At 41.7% G+C, this 18,794-nt stretch overlaps 1 protein-coding gene across 3 annotated transcripts in view; it reads left to right on the top strand.

The window, feature by feature from the left end:
- The first annotated feature begins 882 nt into the window (after positions 1 to 882).
- The window catches only part of ARHGEF26 (Rho guanine nucleotide exchange factor 26), a 115,074-nt gene continuing 97,162 nt past the window's right edge, over positions 883 to 18,794 (top strand). For 2 of the 3 annotated variants that reach the window (XM_073359638.1, XM_073359636.1), the window contains exons 1-4: positions 883 to 1,006; positions 1,468 to 2,609; positions 4,464 to 4,503; positions 6,781 to 6,926. In XM_073359638.1, coding sequence (XP_073215739.1) covers positions 1,551 to 2,609; positions 4,464 to 4,503; positions 6,781 to 6,926 — 1,245 coding nt within the window. In that variant the 5' untranslated portion in view covers positions 883 to 1,006; positions 1,468 to 1,550. The remainder of the gene's footprint in view (positions 1,007 to 1,467; positions 2,610 to 4,463; positions 4,504 to 6,780; positions 6,927 to 18,794) is intronic. The other variant, XM_073359637.1, reaches the window with a different exon arrangement.

Raw genomic sequence — 18,794 nt, 5'->3', positions numbered from 1 at the left:
ACTGAGGCCCTTATTCCTGTCTAGCCCTAGGGCAGGCCTAAGCTTAAATGCTGTAGCTTTATAGGTGCTGCGGTAGCACTTCACGGGAGAGGCTATTCCACCAGTGGCGGAGCTGCTGTGGTTGGTGTAGCTAGTCCCTTTCTGCAAGAGGCTGTAGCTACGTTGACCGGAGAAGCCCTACTGTGGATAGTGCGCTGTCCACACCAGGCCAGCCTCGCTCCGAGGGGCGGATTTTTCACACCAGGGAGCAATGCAGTTATACTCCTGTAAACTATTAAAGAGGGTCGCGCAGACGTGGCCTGCTGCACCTGTGCCACGTATGCACTTGAGTACTCCCACAGTCTCGGGGCCTAATGTCTTCTCGAGCTGCTGCCCTATGAAACAACTGGGCCATACTGTGTTAAGGGCAGCCCTAGCGCTCCACCCCTGCAGTTTCCATGGTGCTCGTGCGTTGGACCACGCTATGTCCAAGCGCTGCCCTGCTCCCAGCTCAAAGTTACAACTGCCAGCAGCGCTGGCTTGAGACAAAGACCGCCTGGCTCCACACTTCCCCACCAGGCCCGGGGCTGGGCGACTCGCACAGCTCGGGGCCAGTCCGGGAGTCCTGAACCGCCCCACGACCTCCGGGGGCCACCCGAAACAGCGGGGCCGGGGACTCGCCGCCCCGAGGGGAGGGGGGTGGCGCTGGAGCCGTGACTCTCGGTGCGGGCGCGGCCGGCCGCGGGGCTTCGCCGGGCGCCCGCAGGGCGGCGGCGTCTCTCCTCCCTGCGCCGCGGGGCCGCGGGGGCGGCGCTTAGCTCCCGGCGGGCGGGGCGCGGACGGCTCAGGTTGAAGGCTGCGTGGGTGGGTGGGGAATCCCGCTGAAGCGGAGCGCGGTGGGGGCTGGCCCGTGCACCGCAGTCCGTGGCAGAGGCGGGCAGCGAGCGGCAGGTGGGGACGGGAGCGTCCACCCCCTGCCTTCCGGGCGAGAGGGGCTTTCCCTCCTGCGGCTGCTCGCGGCCATGCGGTGGGTCCCTAGCAGCAGCCGCTCCGCGGGGAATCGTTGCGCTTGGGTCCGGGCTCGGCGGGGGCAGCTGTGGGACAGGCGCAGGGGGCCGCGCGGCTGTGTGCCAAGTTCTCTCGCCGCGGGGCTCGCAGGCGTGGGGGGGGGGCTCCTTCGGTGCTGGCCCCCCTCCGGCCGTGGGGCGCCCAGCAGGTGGGCTGCGGGTCTGGGTTTGCACCCGCCAAGCTCGGCTGTAAAGTTCGGCTGCCTGGCCGGGGGGAGCCGCTGCAGCTCTAGCGGCTGCTGGGGGCGGGAGGGGGGGGAACGACTCTCTGAAAACTCTCTCCAACTCCTAATGCCGTGCGGTCACCGCAGCGGGGGCGGGGGTGGCGGTGTAAGTGGCATTACAAGAAAACTCCTTCTGTAAGTCCTGTTGGGGCTGGGTGTGGAATGACAAAGTTATGCTTACTACTGTTTCCTCGTAGTAAAAGGAGAGCGTGCGAGGACTGAGCCTTTGCAGGATTTGTTGCTTCCTTCTTGCACTAGTGGTGACCCTAAGGAATTTGCTATGGATGGGGAAAGTGAAGTGGATTTTTCTGGTAACAACGTAACGCCATGGTGGAGGAGGAGATCGATCCCCCAGCAACGCGCCAAGAGCAAACCTAGACCCCAGTCTTACCAGAGCCCCAACGGGGTCCTCTTCACAGATTTCCCTGTGGAAGACAGGGGTACATTCACTGTGACTCAGCCCGCTGAAACAATAGTTACTTCTCCAGACAACAGATTAGTCCAAAGGAGCCCCTCCTCTTTTAAGTCCAAGATGGGATCTGTGCCAAACGGAAAAATAGGATCTCCAGAGTATAAAGCTGTTTCCCCCCAACTTTCTTCTGACCAGGCATCTCCAGTTCTGAAACTGGTTTCAGATAACTTGATAAGTTTTACAGTAACCTCGCCAGATGATACATTGCTTCGTCCAGTGATGATTTCCAGTCAATCAGCACTTATCCCAGAAGATGAACAGACTGCTTTTATGTCAACTCCTGGGTCCTTACCTGGAAATATGCCTTCACTGAGTAATAACACAATGGCTGTTTTGCAGTTACAATCCTACCAGCTTTTAAAAAACCCAGAAAAGGCACTTGTGGGACCCTCATTGGTTTCCCAGACAGCTCCCTCACAGCAAAACTTAACTCTCCACAGACTGACATCTAATCAGAACCAACTCCCAGAAAAACAGTCAATAGTTCTGAGTACAAATAGTCCTGCTGCGCTCAAAGTGGGGAAACAACAGATCATTCCTAGGAGTTTAGCTTCTGAGATAAAAGTGACAAACAAAACCAGCAACCAGAATGTGGAGCCGAACAAAAGGGTCCTCAAGGTCCGTAGCATGTTGGAGGTGCTTAATATGCCTTTGGTAGCTGATGGTGATGGAGAGACCGAAGGTAACCTGAATAGCCCAGGGGCATTGAGAAGAGGATTGAGGTCTACTTCCTATCGAAGAGCAGTAGTGAGTGGCATTGACTTTGACAGTTCTACAAATTTTAAGAAAAAAAATAGAATGTCCCAGCCAGTACTCAAAGCTGTTGTGGAGGACAAGGAGAAATTTTCTAGTTTAGGAAGAATAAAGGTGAGTAAACTGGTAGATGAAACTTATGTTTTTGGGTTTTTTTGTTTTTTTTTTTTGGAATGGTACTGGCCACTTTAAAGGTAGTGATTAGCAGTCTAAGTATTTTTTTTTAATGCATTTGTTTTTGAGTTCATTATTTACTATTAGAAGCTTCTCTGTGACATTTGACAGGTATAAATGGTCACTTAACATTTCCTCCATTTTACTGTAATGAAAACAGTACTTTTAAGGATACCATTAATTTGAAACCTAGCCAGTTTAAAATATGAGTTAAAGGTAATTTCATATTTTACATTTCAGAGTAACAGCCCTGTTAGTCTGTATTCGCAAAAAGAAAAGGAGTACTTGTGGCACCTTAGAGACTAACCAATTTATTTGAGCATAAGCTTTCGTGAGCTACAGCTCACTTCATCGGATGCTCAAATAAATTTGTTAGTCTCTAAGGTGCCACAAGTACTCCTTATATTTTACATTTGTCACTGAATCCCCCTGTCAATTTAGGTTTTGTTTTGCATTCATATTTGCTTAGATTTAAAAATGTTTATCCCACCCCTATATACGTTTGAATAGGGGAGACAATTAAACTGACTTCACAAAGTGCTGCCTAATGTAAAAAGTAAATACAGTGGCAAAAAAATAGTCCAACTGCTCCCCCCCCCATCTCTTTCAGTTATCATAACCTTGCCTGTTACTTGTAACAGTATGTTTTTAAAAAATTCAGGTAGAAGTGAACTTTTTAAATTGACAGAGTCCTTTTAAAGTATCTTGAAACAGCCTCAGGTGTATCCTAAAAGTAGAATGTCTTATTTCAGTCCTCAGATTTAATCCTTTTTGAATAATAGTTTTATTACATTTTCTCTTGCTAAATTAATTATATTATAATTATGCCACAAAACCTTGCTTAAAAAAACCTGTAAAAGCTTTTTCTGGCTTGAAAAAATGTTAATCTTTGTCTTTTTGTTGTGTTTCATTTGCATTCTACCCTTCAAGCATCGAATGCTTTTAATAAATTGGTAGATTAAAAAGCTCTGCAGGGTGACTTGGAATTGTGCAGTAAAGCACTCCAGGCAAGGCATAATAGTTGTAACTAGTAGAATAATTATCAAGTGTATGACAGTTCTCAGGCAAACAAAAAATTTAGGGGGTGGGGGTTGGGAGCTTTCACAGAAATTACACAAACAAGCAGTTTCAGTAGGTCAGATTGTAGGCTGTATCATTCCATTAGTTTTTTTTCCTACAGACCTCCCCCAATGAAAGCACTGAGGAGTTCTGCTTAAAATAAGAAGACATTATATTGCCCTGTCTTTATACAGAGATGACTTTTTGTTGTTGTTGTTTTGCCAGTTGAACTAATAGTATTGAAGCACATAAAGGTCTAAAATGTAGTTCACCAATAAGTTTGTTTTATTTCAGAGGGCTTGTTATGGTCTCAGAAAATAGCTTACATGGTGCCTTATGTGAATTTTTTGTAGCATGAGAAGGAAAGCTAGTCCCTCTAACAAGAACAATGTAGACTTGATAGGATAGCTCAGAGCCAATGAAATGCGAGTTTATTGAACTCTTGTAATGCTATAGTATGAAATAATTTTGAATGGCTTTTTATTCAGTTTGTAGGAAAAATGCAACGTGATGAATGACTAAGCAATTAGAAGAAAGTCCATAGCAACTTTAATGTCACATCTGTAGTGAAACAATGGTTGTGTGAATAATTTACTAATTGTCAAAAGTTTATAAACGAGGAATAATTAACTCAGTGCCTTTGCTAATATTAAATAAAATAGCATAACCTTTGCTGCAGTCAGTGGCTTTGTATTCTTATTTTTCATGTTTCTTTTCTTTACAAAAACATCCTAGAAGAAAGCACCGAAAGGACAAGGGACATTTGATGGGGAAGGTAAGCACTGGATTTTGTGGAGACTGGTTTTTATTATTTGAATGCATGTTCTGATAAAAACCCAAGCTTTCAAATGACCAAATAAATCTCAAGAGAAGCTGACTTCAAGAGAACAATATGTCAAAATACTGTAGATTTTTTTCAAAGAAAAGCATGTTAGTTCAAGATTTTTAGATTTCAGTTATCAGCTGGAAATACTTTTAATAATAATACAACTGCCATTAAATTCTGTTTGTAGAATTGCTTAAAGAATACAGAAAGGCAGGTAAACAATACCTTACACTGGAATATAAAAAGAACTATTTATATGTATTTGTGTATATAGTTTAAGCTTCAGCTCTTATAAAAAACACTGTGGGATTTGCATAAAATAAAGCCAATTCCTGCAATCTGATTTCAGTGGTCAGACCTCATACATAGACCTTTGACTTCATTGGGGTCTAGGTGAGTGTCAGGATTAACCTATGTGGATTCAGGTTGCAGAACTGGGGGGGGCAAGGTGCCATTCTCTGGATTTTAGGTGTAAACCACCAATGCTTATGAAAACTATCCCTGCAGTCTAACATAATCTTTTTTCTCATGTTGCCGTTCTGACCCATAAGCTTGTAGTCTCGATGTCATCTTTGTCTCCGCTCTTCCCTGTTCCTCTGACCCTGATTTTTGATGAACTGGCTGCATCCCCTCCTCTCTATTTTACAACGAACCATTAGTCCTTACTCTTGTAATCTCTCCTGACTGTGGTAATCGGCGCTGTCTCTGCTTGCCCATCTTTAATCTCTCACCAAGTCCATTCAAAACCTGGTTGCTGTGAACATCTTTCTTTCCCACTGCTTTGTGTCCTCTTCTTTTCTTAACTTCTCAGGTCTCATGCATTGTTTAAGCAATTCTTTGCTTTTGAAGCAATCCACGAGTATGCCCTGCCTTCATTTTCTAAGATACCTCCTTCCTCTCTCCTGATTCTATGTCCAAGGTTTTCTTCTGACTTCTCCCTTCATCTCTGTTGTTCACTCCTTACTCTTTGCTCCCTAGAATGGCATTCAGGGTTCAGTTATTATATGCCAAGCTTCCATCCTCAAAGTGTATAAAAATCTCACATATTCTTTGGAGCATGCTGTCTGTAATGATCCTGGCCCACTCTGTTTTCTTAATGTAATTCTTTGGATTGTAAACTCTTTGGGCAAAGTCTTAGTTTTTTCTGGCAGAACTCCCCTGTTACACAGCACCATATGCAGTTATGCTATGTGTTTATGATTATATGATGTGTGTACACACCTTATAAACTCTAGCCCTTATGTACAACCCTTGAGCAAAGTGCTAACGGACACAGCAGCTAAAGCAAATCTGACCAGTTTGACGAAAGACTTTAGCAGACTCTTAAAGACTCACTGAGGAGCTCAATCTCTTTCACTTTCCTTCCTACAAATAGTAGGTTGTAAAAAAACACCTGCCCTTCTCCTATAAAAGTATTTGCCTTTCAAAGTATCATCAGCCTTTCTCCTATAAAACGTTTCTTCTCTTCGTGGCTTAGTTCCTGTATTTTGAGTTCCCTCTTTCCCCATGTGCTTGTGCTTAATATATATAAAAAAAGAGTGTGAGCACTAGAAGAAGCTGGTCTTCATGTTTGTGCTCCTTCCCCATGTGGTTTTGTTGCATTAATACTGGTAGCGCTGAAGCACAAAGAAGAGGAATCTGAGTGCACATGAAAGTGTGCAGGCCCCGCATTTAGCATGTCTCGGAAGATGATTGGGTGTGTCCCACCGGCTCTGTCTTGGTCAGTCCTGATTTTAAAGTTCTGAAGTCAAAATTTGGGAAGGGGGAAAATAATCCCCAATGAAATATGAACAGTTTTTAAGGCTAATAGTGTAAAAATTGCCATTGGTAATAGGTTCTTAATACCTTTTACTATGTGCATGAGATAATCACACACCTGGATGATTGACCTTACTGTACTGATGTTTTTGTTTTTTTAATCTTTAGCTTGTTATGACACATTGCACAACAAATTAGGGGGAAATAAAGCTGTTTTCTGGCTTTCCCCAACAAAGGACACATCTGTTCTTTAATTCAGTCAGAAGGCGTTTTTTTTTAATAGTGGTACAGTGATCCATTGTTACTGTGCCACTGTCCGTCTTTAATAAGACACTATCTTTGTCTTCATGCAGTTTGTGAGCAACATCTACAATTTGCTTTATTTCATTGTTTAAATGCTACTTATGCCATTTGTTTTCAAAAGTTATAACTTTCTGACAATTAATGGCACTTTCCTTTGCATTGTAGAAAATGCGGTATTGTATCAAAACTACAAAGAAAAGGCTCTGGACATAGATTCTGATGAAGATTCTGAGTCCAAAGAACAAAAATCAGAGGAAAGGATAGTTATTCAGTATACACCTCTGAGATCAACATGGAGTCAGCTATCAGTGGTGAGTATTTAATGGTTATATAGCCAGTAAAAATTATAGTATGCAAGAATATATATAAGCAAGGATTTTATCTGCCAGTGGCATTTTCTGCCTGAAGTTTGACTTCCAGCCCCTTCTCAAATGTAAAGTGATTGATTGCGGACATTTTATTAATACTCGGAGTTGTAATTGCCCATGTGTTACAGATATGGGGCCAAATCCTGAAGTCCTAGCTCTGCTTTACTCAGCTCTTACCTGCACAAATCTCTTTACTCTTCAAGATGATTTAGTAAGGCCTATTGGAAATGTCTTTTTGCTGAAAAAGACAAAAGCCAGTATCTGTGAAGTATTAAGATAAGTTAAGTATCTATAGAACAAAAACATAAGGCAAAATTAAATAAAGTGGGTGACATGAGAAAGTAAGTGTGACCTGAGGATTTAGTAATTTCAGTCTCATTCTACTAGAAATGCTGGCCTACGCTTGTGGAAGAGAATCATTTGGTACAAATGGAAATGATTGCTCTGGATTAACAGGACATTTTTTGGTGTATATATTGTCAATCAAAATAAACAGAGGCAAGGTGGTGAGGTAATATCTTCTATTGGACCAGCTTCTGTTGGTGAAAGAGAAGAAGAGCTCAGTGTAGGCTTGAAAGCTTGGTTTTTTTTTTTTTTTTTTTTTTTTCATCAACAGAAGTTGGCTGGAAAAAAGATATTACCTCACCTCTCTAATATTCTTGGACCAACATGGCTACACCAACACTGCAATCAAAATAAAGGGTTTTTAAAAATGTATGTGTGTAAAACAAAGGATAGTGTATTGCAGTTCAGCTTTACGTTCTTACAAATGACTTGCAAACTTAAATAAATTTAAAAAAATGCAAACTAAAGGATGTGCTAAATGGCCACAATCCAGAAAATGATTGCACATTTGCCATCTTAAGGGCCTGATCTTGCAAACACTTCCTACAGGGCACAGTGATTACTGCTCAGGCCTTGTCTACACCAGGATTTTAGCACTGGTGTAACCACATCATGGTAACCCCTTAGAAGAGAGAGAGTTTTTACACTGCTGCAGTTTACCCTTGTTTGAAGGATCACATTCAAAATATCCAGACTTGCTGGATAAACTGGTTCTGATTCTACTAGGGTGGACATGGCCCTTTAGATTAAACTGAGTTCTATGTGTTTGCACTTGTATTCTTTGCATGCAAGGGCTATGGACAATCTTTAGATCAGGACCATAAACCGTGAGTGAACTTTTTTTTTTTTTTTTTAACACAACCCTTGATTTTTAGAAGACCATGGAGGACTGGAGGTTTATTCCCCTTGACGCTCACTGTCACAGAAAGTGACTTTTGTGAGTGGAGAAGCTCATTTTAACCTGAGAGCTCTTGTGCTTTGCATGGACATATAGCTCCTGAATTTCAAATTTGAAAAGGCCATTGCCACGTGTTTAAAAGTTCATAAATGCACACAGTTCTAGATACAACTGGACAGTTAGGCATTCAACCAGATGTCCTCACATGCAAATACTTGCATATACAAATCTAGGTGCATACCATTGTGGTAACTGCACATGCAAATTGGGTGCTCAGATACGCATGCTTTTTGCATGTGACCCTAAGCTGCTCTGGTGACAGCAATAAAGCTCTTCAGTTCCCATGAGACTTTTCATAAGAATAGAGGTTTGCCTGGATGCCTTTAGTCAACAGTGCACTTCCCCCACACGTGCATCACACTTTACAACCCCCCTGCCTTCTCCAAAGGGGCTGCATTTCAGTGTGCTGTATGTAATGTGGTGACTTTTTGCTAAATATTATTTTTGTTGCTGCATTTCTTTGCTTTACATATATATTTGGTGCATTAAAAATAGTGACCAAAGAGTTCATGATTAATAGTGAAATATGAAAGGAACAAATGTAGATGGTAAACCTGGGAATTCTAACCACCAGCCACAGGGATAATTTCACATTTTCATGTTTTGTGAAATTGCCAGACTCGTCTCTCTAAGGCATATAACAGTTTTGCACCTCTTATGCAGAGATTGTCTGCTATCTTTAGAAAAGTTTACTTTTTTTTTAGCATATTGATGATTAATTCTCCTCGTTGATGATTTTTGGAGGCATGGAAGATGGAGAGCAAAAAATTATTATTTTCTGTTTGTATTATGATGATACTTAGGAGCTCTAGTTATGGACCAGGACCTCATTATGCTAGGTGTTGTATAAATACAGCACAAAAAGATGGTCTCTGCCCCCAAAGAGCATGCAATCTAAGTACATGTATAGGCATTTCTGAGTTTTCTACATGCTTTTGTAGTAGTCAGAAGGAGGAGTATTGAAGAGTTTCCTTTTTATGATCATATCAAAAGGATGAGGTTGAGTTTGCAGTGCCAGAAACACATGCTGTGTCTGTCAAAGCTATGAGAGCATTCTAAATTCGCTTATACTGGTAAAAAAGGAAAGGCTCATGCTATTGGAGGAGGCTTCTGTTTGCTTTCTTGTAGGAATATGGTGAATTGGCTGCAGGAAAAACTCTTGACTTCATTATTCAACAAATGTCTTGGGCTATTGGTGGAGGTTTGTTACTTATGTAAAAGTGTTTTTTTGCCACTCTAAAGTGGTTTAGTTAACAGAAGTAATCCGTGTCGTTTTCACTTTGTTTGGCAGGTGGTTTCTTTGACTCCCCTTCATTCCCCAGGAGTAACTCCAAAATGTATGGAGAGAAGGGACAGTTTCTCTGATCTTCCCCTCTCCACAGACACATGGTTGGTTTCTGGGCATAGCTAGAGGGTTACAGACAAGCAGGGTTGCATCAGTTTAACTACAGGTGTTATTTTAAAATCAGTTTAGTTAAACCAGTGCAGAAGGCCATGTGGCCACTCTTAAACTGATACAAACTTGGCTTTAAACAAATTTTAGCATATTTTAAGCATAGGTTTAAGTTAAACTGAAATAAGCCATTATAAATAAGTGTTTTGGCACTGATTTAAATAATTTTTAAACTGTTGTATGTTAAACCAGTGCAAATTCTGTGTGTAGACGAGGGATGGGTGTCCACCGCCCTTCTTATTGCAGTCTTTCTTTCAGTATGCACAGTAGTTCTTCCTCAGAAGTGACAGGAAACCAACTAAGATCCAGCTGTTTAAGTCATCACCACGATATTACTAGCAACCCCATAAAGGTATTAATATACGGGAACAACTGGCTCTGTGGATGAGGGGAAAGCAGTGGACGTGTTATTCCTTGACTTTAGCAAAGCTCTTGATATAGTCTCCCGCAGTATTCTTGCCAGCAAGTTAAAGAAGTATGGACTGGATGAATGGACTGTAAGGTGGATAGAAAGCTGGCTAGATCATAGGGCTCAACGGGTAGTGATCAATGGCTCCAAGTCTAGTTGTCAGCCAGTGTCAAGCAGAGTTCCCCAAGGGTCGGTCCTGAGGCCAGTTTTGTTCAATACCTTCATTAATGATGTGGAGGATGGTGTGGATTGCACTCTCAGCAAGTTTGCAGATGACGCTAAATTGGGAGAAGTCGTAGATACGCTGGAGGGTAGGGATAGGATACAGAGGGACCTAGACAAATTAGAGGATTGGGCCAAAAGAAATCTGATGAGGTTCAACAAGGACAAGTGCAGAGTCCTAAACCTAGGATGGAAGAATCCCATGCTCCGCTACAGACTAGGGACCAAGTGGGTAGGCAGCCGTTCTGCAGAAAAGGACCTAGGGGTTACAGTGGACAAGAAGCTGGATGTGTGTCAGTGCGCCCTTGTTGCCAAGAAGGCTAATGGCATTTTGGGCTGTCTAAGTAGAAGCATTGCCAGCAGATCGAGGGGATGTGATCATTTTCCTCTATTCAGCATTGGTGAGGCCTCATCTGGAGTACTGTGTCCAGTTTTGGGCCCCACATTACAAGAAGGATGTGGAAAAATTGGAGAGAGTCCAGCAGAGGGCAACAAAAATGATTAGGGAACAAAAATGAGGAGAGGCTGAGGGAACTGGGATTATTTAATCTGCAGAAGAGAAGAATGAGGGGGGATTTGTTAGCTGCTTTCAGCTACCTGAAGGGTTCCAAAGAGGATGGATCTAGACGGTTCTCAGTGGTATCAGATGACAGAGCAAGGAGTAATGGTCTCAAGTTGCAGTGGGGGAGATTTAGGTTGGATATTAGGAAAAACTTTTTCACTAGAAGGATGGTGAAGCACTGGAATGGGTTACCTAGGGAGGTGGTGGAATCTCCTTTTTTAGAGATTTTAAAGGTCAGGCTTGACAAAGTCCTGGCTGGAATGATTTAATTGGGGATTGGTCCTGCTTTGACCTTCTGAGGTCCCTTCCAACCTTGATCTTCTATGATTCTGTGAACAAAGGAACAATAATGCTAAACTGGTACAATTTGGAAAATCCTGAGGTTATGTCTGGTGAGAATAAGAAAATGTTAAAAGTTCCACAATTTTGTACCTAACTTAATCCTCTGAATGCTGCTTTTTATAGCTTTTGGATGATGCCTATGGAGTGGGAAAGTTTTGTTCATTGCATTCTTAAGCTATAACAGAACATCTTTTCTATATATGGAGTTAAAAAGGATTAGCTTGGATGTAAAATAGAGGTCACATGTTAACAGGTCAAGTTGTGTGCCTTGACAACTTGACTGCTGGCTGTTCACACTGAAGCACTAGTTGTAAAGATTCAATAAAATCCTACTTAGGTTGTAAATTTTGTTAAGAGCTGTCTTACTGATGTTGGCTCCTTTGCAGTTCCAGGTAGTATAATAGGAGAAGTTCTACCCTTACGTGCATTAGTTATAAGTTAAAGTCTTCATTCGTTTTGTACTATGGACAGCTATATAGATGCCTTTGTGATTATAAGAGCACCTTATTTAAGTACTTAGAAGTTCAACTGACTTATCACGCTGTTACGTTGCCAGTTAATGAAATCTGTCTTTCTGTATGGATCAATTTAAAATGCAGTCAATGCAATAAAAGTTTTGTTGGTATTTCAAGAAAACTCTAGCAACACAGGTCCATATTTTTCTTTTGCAAATTGAGAATTTAAACTAACTTTAGTTATAGTAACAAACTAATATTATGCAACAAAAGACAAATGTCAATATGTTTTAGGGTTTTATCTTTGCATTTGTCTAAATAACAAGGAGACTACTAGGAGATTGGAGGCAGGAGTTCACCTATTTCTTTGTTACATTCTTGGTGCTAGTGTGATAACCAAGCCCCTTCTTCTCTCTCTCTCTCTCTCTCTCTCTCTCTCTCTCTCTCTCTCTCTCTATCTCTAGTTCTGTGAGCCAGGCTTCTTTAAAGTATTATTTTCATTATTGGATACCTATTATTGAGTATTGCCCATTACAAAATAACTGCTTTTGAACATTTATTGATTTACACTGGTGCCAGACATAGCATAAAAAAGTCTGATTTAATTTAGAGTTGATATGCCATGGTTGTAGTTATTAATGGTCACCTTGCATAACATGTTTCATCCTTCACCCCCAGCACATCAGACTTTGTATCAGGATGTTTGCTTACCCTTCTTTACTTGATTTCGTAAGTGGGGGAGTGAGAGAAGTACTGGGTAGGAGAGGGCTTTGAAAACCAAGCATAGCTCCTGTGAGATGTGACACACTGGGTCTCAAAGAACCTATGTTTTCAGTTCTGTGGGAAAGCTAAATGGTGCAGTGATGTATTAAAGAACTAAATACTAGATTGTCCAGTAAATCATGCCAAACTAGTAAATTTCACAACCTGTAATGAGGGCAGGAAAATAAATTGATTATCTAAGCTATAAATATATAAAAAGGTGAAGAATAAAATGAATCTGGAAATTCTGAAAAGGTAACTTTAGACATGCAGAACTTGGTTAAACCAGCTATGCAGGCTTGGGTTGAGGTCAGCCTTTTCATTAGAACAAATATGAAACTGAAGGTACTGTGTTGGTTACTTAGGAGTTATAAGCAAAATCTTCCTGGATGGTATAATTAGTGATTTTGGTGTTCCCATCTTCTTGCTAAACATATGCATGTGAAAGTAACATTGAGCTTTGAAGAATATTTCAAAGCTCTGAAATGTCATGGCATTTAAATGTGTCTTGTTCAATTTCCTTTTCAAGACCCACTTCTATCATGATGGCTATAAGACATTATCTAACTAACGATGAAGCAGAGAAAAAGCTCGGATGTTATCTCTCTTCCCGTGCCCCAAATCTTCATTTGTTGTTTGTCATCTTAGATTCTGAGTTTTTAGGTGGGTTCGTCTTTCACTATTCTTTTGGATAGTGCCATTTCTGCTCGTCGTAGGTACTGTTGCTATATAGATAATAAAAAAGAAAATTACAGCGCATGCAGTGTATTAAAAAGGTTTGTTTCTCACTTCTCTGTGCTTTACTTTCCAATATTTTCCTCATTGAGTTATTTGATCACTTAACTATTTTGCCTAAGGCTACAGCCCTTTTACTGTTAACCACTCCTCTCTTCTACCCATAAGCACAGAGCTGGATTTTGCAGAAAAGGATATTGCAGAATTAGAGAGGTTCAGAGAAGGTCGACAAGAAATGATCAGGGACATAGAAAAAAGAGATTGAAAAGACTGTAATTGCTTACTCTAGAAAGCAGACTAATGAGAGGAGACATGATAAAAGCATATTAAAATAATGATTTAAAGAAGGTAGATCAGGAACTTCCATTCTCCCTGTTTCATTATATCAGAACAAGGAAACATTCAATTAAATTAAAAGGTAGCTAATTCAAAATTGGTAAAAGGAAATACATATTTTGGCTTGCTATGGGAAATCATTGAGGCCAAGAACTTCAAGATTCACTTATATGAGGCCAAGATTCACTTATATGGATATAAAGAATATCCAGATTTGTTTTCAAGATAAAAATGTTGGAAGAGATATTAAACCTTGTGCTTCAGGGTTTAAGCCAACCTGTAACTTTTAAGAGAACAGGATGAGGCCTAATGTCTGGGGTAGTCTTCCCACATTTACTTACTGCAGGGTTCTTATACCTTCCTATGATGCATTAGATACTGGCTCGTGTTAGAGATCAGATACCGGACTAGATGGATCTCAGATCTGATCCAGTTTGGCTATTTGTGTGTTTCTTAACTGGATATTCTGAGATTTGACCTGGGGAAGTCCTGCTACCCAGACTAGTGCACAGCCTAAAAACCTACCCAAGCAGATGCAGTGAAGCAGAAACTGAAATGGTGCTAGAATGTGAGCTGGACAATTGTATGGGTATGCCAACCCCTGAGACTGCCAGCCAGTTGGATCAGTAGTTAGTGTCTCAGTGGTTCCATTGCTGTCAACCTATTGTTGCCAAAGCATTCCTGCCTCATTGCAAAGTGGAAATGGTATAGTCCTTCTGAGAGTAGAGAAGGTAGTTCTGTACTCATTTTGGTCCCAGTTCTGCGCCTACTGGAGTCAGAGAAGTTCTGTCATTGACTTCCGTGTGCACTGTACTGAACCACTTGCCAACAAGAGGAATTATCTTTGTATTTACATGCCCATATTTAGCAAAATAATTGTAACACAAAACTGCAATTTTTGGAAAACTAATGCAGAAAATGTGATAGCACCATCACTGGAAATTTAGTCACTTGTAGTAGCAGGAATTCTAGAGCTCTCTTGTACATGTTCATAGGTACTCCCTGTCTCTGCAAATTTTTAGCAAATATTCAACATCATCAAAAAAGATAGCACCACTTGTCTTAGTAGTTTGTTTTGTTCTTTTTATGATTCGTAATTAAAATACGAAGCATACACATGCCATTTCACTCGTAAGGCATAGCGCGCTCTCCTGTTCACAGCTGATCCCTAGTTGCCTGTTGAGGGAAACATTCAGCTACAGCCCTTCATAATAACACACACTTATAAACACTCTTCATCTTTATAGACCTTTATAAATACTGAGAGCAGATTGTTTCTGTGGAGGTACAAGAAACTGTGGATAGTGTTTGGAGTGCACTCTGTTAACTGACCTTCCTTGCCAGCCCCAGGACCCAGCCGTGAGTCACCAGGTACAGATGGCTGAAAGGGAGCATGCCTACCAGGACAAGAGGAGATCCCAGTTGGACCTAGACACTAGCTACATGCTGGCATTGGGGGTCGGTACAGTTTATGGAAGAAGATAAGTTCAAGTCTTGAGGAATTTATACTTCAGAGCATTGGAATAACACCCTCCTCTCCAGACTCATCCAACACTATTTATATACCTAATTCTTGTCTGGTGCCAGTAGTGCTCCCCTCCCAATATTTGATCCCTTGCTCCTAACCACAGTCATTATGAGGCCCACAAAATCTGGCCACGTGATCAGACCTGGTTTTCTCTTTGTCCCTCAGAGTTGCATCTGTATCCCCCCCTCGCCCCCCATCGTCACAGTAGTCCTCCTACAGAAATTTGGTTTCTTCTTTCTTCTGCAGTCTCCATGTCTTTCTCCAGAAGACGATGGCAAAGTGTTGTCCACACATAGTAGTGCTTTCAGACTCTCTGCTTACTTTTTTTCCACTCCATGAGATAGCAGCATACAAAAAAACCCCCACAAAACAACCCTTTCCCTTCTCTCCTGACTGAGGTGCCTCGTCTCTGTATATGGATCCTGGCCCAGAGAAGCATTTAGCTCCAAATTCACTAACCAGCTCCCAGTGTTTGGAAGGAAGAGTATTATGCCCGTGGTGCAGACAGAGGAACTGAGACACAGAGAAAGGTGAAGTAATTTGTATGCACAAGCAAGGAGTCAGTGCCAGAACTGGGACTTAAGAATCAGTGGGTAGCCGTGTTAGTCTGTATCCACAACAAGGAGTCCGGTGGCTCCGTAAAGACTAACAGATTTATTTGAGCATAAGCTTTCGTGGGTTAAAAACCCCACTTCTTCACATGCATGGAGTGAAAATTATAGATGCAGACATAAATATATTGGCACATGAAGAGAAGGGAGTTACCTCACAAGTGGAGAACCAGTGTTGACAGGGCCAATTTGAGCAGGGTGGATGTAGTCCACTCCTAACAATAGATGAGGAAGTGTCAATTCCAGGAGAGGCAAAACTGCTATTGTAATGAGCCAGCCATTCCCAGTCCCTATTCAAACCCAAATTAATGGTGTTAAATTTGCAAATGAATTTTAGTTCTGCTGTTTCTCTTTGAAGTCTGTTTCTGAAGTTTTTTTGTTCAAGTATAGCTACTTTCAAATCTGTTATAGAATGTCCAGGAAGGTTGAAGTGTTCTCCTACTGGCTTTTGTATGTTACCATTCCTGATGTCCGATTTGTGTCCATTTATTCTTTTACATACGGACTGTCTGGTTTGGCCCATGTACGTGGCAGAGGGGCATTGCTGGCACATGGTGGCATATATCACATTAGTAGACATGCAGGTGAATGAGCCTCTGATGGTGTGGCTGATGTGGTTGGGTCCTCTGATGGTCTCACTAAAGTAGATAAGGGGACAGAGTAGTTAACGAGGTTTTGCTACAGGGATAGGTTCCTGTGTTAGTGTTTCTGTGGTGTGGTGTGTAGTTGCTGGTGAGTATTTGCTTCAGGTTGGGGCACTGTCTGTAAGTGAGGACTGGCCTACCTCCCAAGGTCTGGGAGAGTGACGGATCATTTTCCAGGATAGGTTGTAGATCATTGATGATGTGCTGGAGAGGTTTTAGCTGGGGGCTGTACGTGATGGCCAGTGGTGTTCTGTTGTTTTCCTTGTTGGGCCTGTCCTGTAGTAGGTGACTTCTGGGTACCTGTCTCACTCTGTCAATCTGTTTCCTCACTTCCCCAGGTGAGTATTGTGGTTTTAAGAATGCTTGATAAAGATCTTGTAGGTGTTTCTCTGTCTGAGGGATTAGCACAAATCTGGTTGTATCTTAGGGCTTGGCTGTAGACAGTGGATTGTGTGATGTGTCCTGGATGGAAGCTGGAGGCATGTAGGTAAGTATAGCGGTCAGTAGGTTTCCGGTATAGGGTGGTGTTTATGTGACCATCACTTATTTGCACTGTAGTGTCCAGGAAGTGGATCTCTTGTGTGGACTCGTCCAGGCTGAAGTTGACGGTGGGGTGGAAATTGTTGAAATCCAGGTGGAATCCTTCAAGGGCCTCCTTCCTGTGGCTTGAATAGGGACTGGGAGTGGCTGGCTCATTACAATAGCAGCTTTGCCTCTCCTGGAATTGACACTTCCCAATAATAGATGAGGAGTAGACTACATTCACCCTGATTGAATTGGCCCTGTCACCACTGGCTCTCCCCTTGTGAGGTAACTCCCTTCTCTTTACGTGCCAGTATTTATGTCTGCATCTGTAATTTTCACTCCATGCATCTGAAGAAGTGTGGGTTTTACCCATGAAAGCTTATGCTCAAATAAATCTGTTAGTCTTTAACGTGCCACCAGAACTGGGACTGAAACTCACTGTGACGTCCAGTCCAGTCTCACCTAATCTAATTTCAAGGGTTTTTTCCCAATTTTAAATTTACGCTTACATTGCAGAGGAACGGAAAAAGATTAATTTTGTTTTCTAAATTGAGTTCTTTATCTTAACTGTATCTGAAACTTATTTATTATTATTTCTCAAGATTTTGAATAAAATCTGATTTTTTTTTTTTAAAGTCCTTCATTTTTTAGGTAATTTATACCAAAGATCTCTTAGGACTAAGTTTACTCTCTGAACTTTGTGGCCAGCGTGCGAACATATGAAAACAAGTAGAGTCAATGGCTGAATGCAGCTATTGGCAGTAAGTCTAGAATGCTTTTGAAATTCCATAGGCTGCCTCTATGGTGAAGTAAATACTATGACCCATTATCAAGGAAGTAATAGAAGAAACAAAGAGCCATTTAGGTGCATATTTACCCAGGTTTATAGCAGGCAAGCACCATGAGTCTGTCTCCGTTTAGATATTTCCTGCATCGCGAGAACCCCGGCGCGGGAGAAATGATCTATTAACTTAGTTAACCCAAGCTGAAATCAGATTACCAATAGAAAGGAATTGTTTACTATATGGTTTTAATGTTTAGATCATAAAAATAAACATTCAACATTCTGTACTTCCACATAATGTCCTGCATTTTCAGTTTCTTCTAATGCAGCAGTTCTCAAACCATGGTTTGGGACCCCAAAGTGGGTCACAACCCTTTTTTAATGGGGTTGCTAGGGCTGGCATTAGACTTGCTGGGGTCCGGGGCTGAAGCTGAAGCCTGAGCCCCACCACCTGGGGCTGAAGCTGAAGCCCAAAGGCTTCAGCCTTGGGAGATGGGGCTCAGGTTACAAGCCCCCCATCTGAGGCTTAAGCCCTGGGGCTTTGGCTTTGCCCTCTCCCCTGCCCAGGTGGTGGGTCTTGCGTGGGCTCAGGCTTCAGTCCCCCTTGTGGGGTCATGTAGTAATATTTGTTGTCAGCAGGGAGGTCATGGTGCAATGAAGTTTGAGAGCCCGTGTTTTAATGATTCTCAAAGTTTAGCTCATAGTTGCACGATTAGTGAGACTATCTGTGATGCCTTAATATGGAAGGTTAATGTTTTTATTGATAAACACCAGGTTTAAATTGGATTTGTTTTGTTTTTTAAAAGGGGCTATTGAAATGTTTTACTTGTGAAAAAAATTTGACATTCATGTAAGCCCACGTTTTCAAACTTTGCTGCCTAAAGTCAAGTTTCTTAGTCTGTATTTAGACATCTAATTAGATGTGGCGTGATTTTTTCAGAGGCGGGTTCATGCTAAGGCTTGAAAAATTGCACGCAAACTGCAGATATGAAATATCCCAGTTTGTATATTCAAATATGCATCATCTCATTAAAATAACGAACCCAAATTGCATGCACGTGTGTGTGTGTGTATGTGTGTGTGTGTGTATGTATGTATATGTGTGTGTGTGTGTGTATATGTGTATATATATATATATAT

This window comes from Lepidochelys kempii, chromosome 9, assembly GCF_965140285.1.
Source record: "Lepidochelys kempii isolate rLepKem1 chromosome 9, rLepKem1.hap1, whole genome shotgun sequence".
NCBI classification, from domain to species: domain Eukaryota; kingdom Metazoa; phylum Chordata; order Testudines; family Cheloniidae; genus Lepidochelys; species Lepidochelys kempii.
This window is presented reverse-complemented; position numbering and strand designations above follow the sequence as displayed.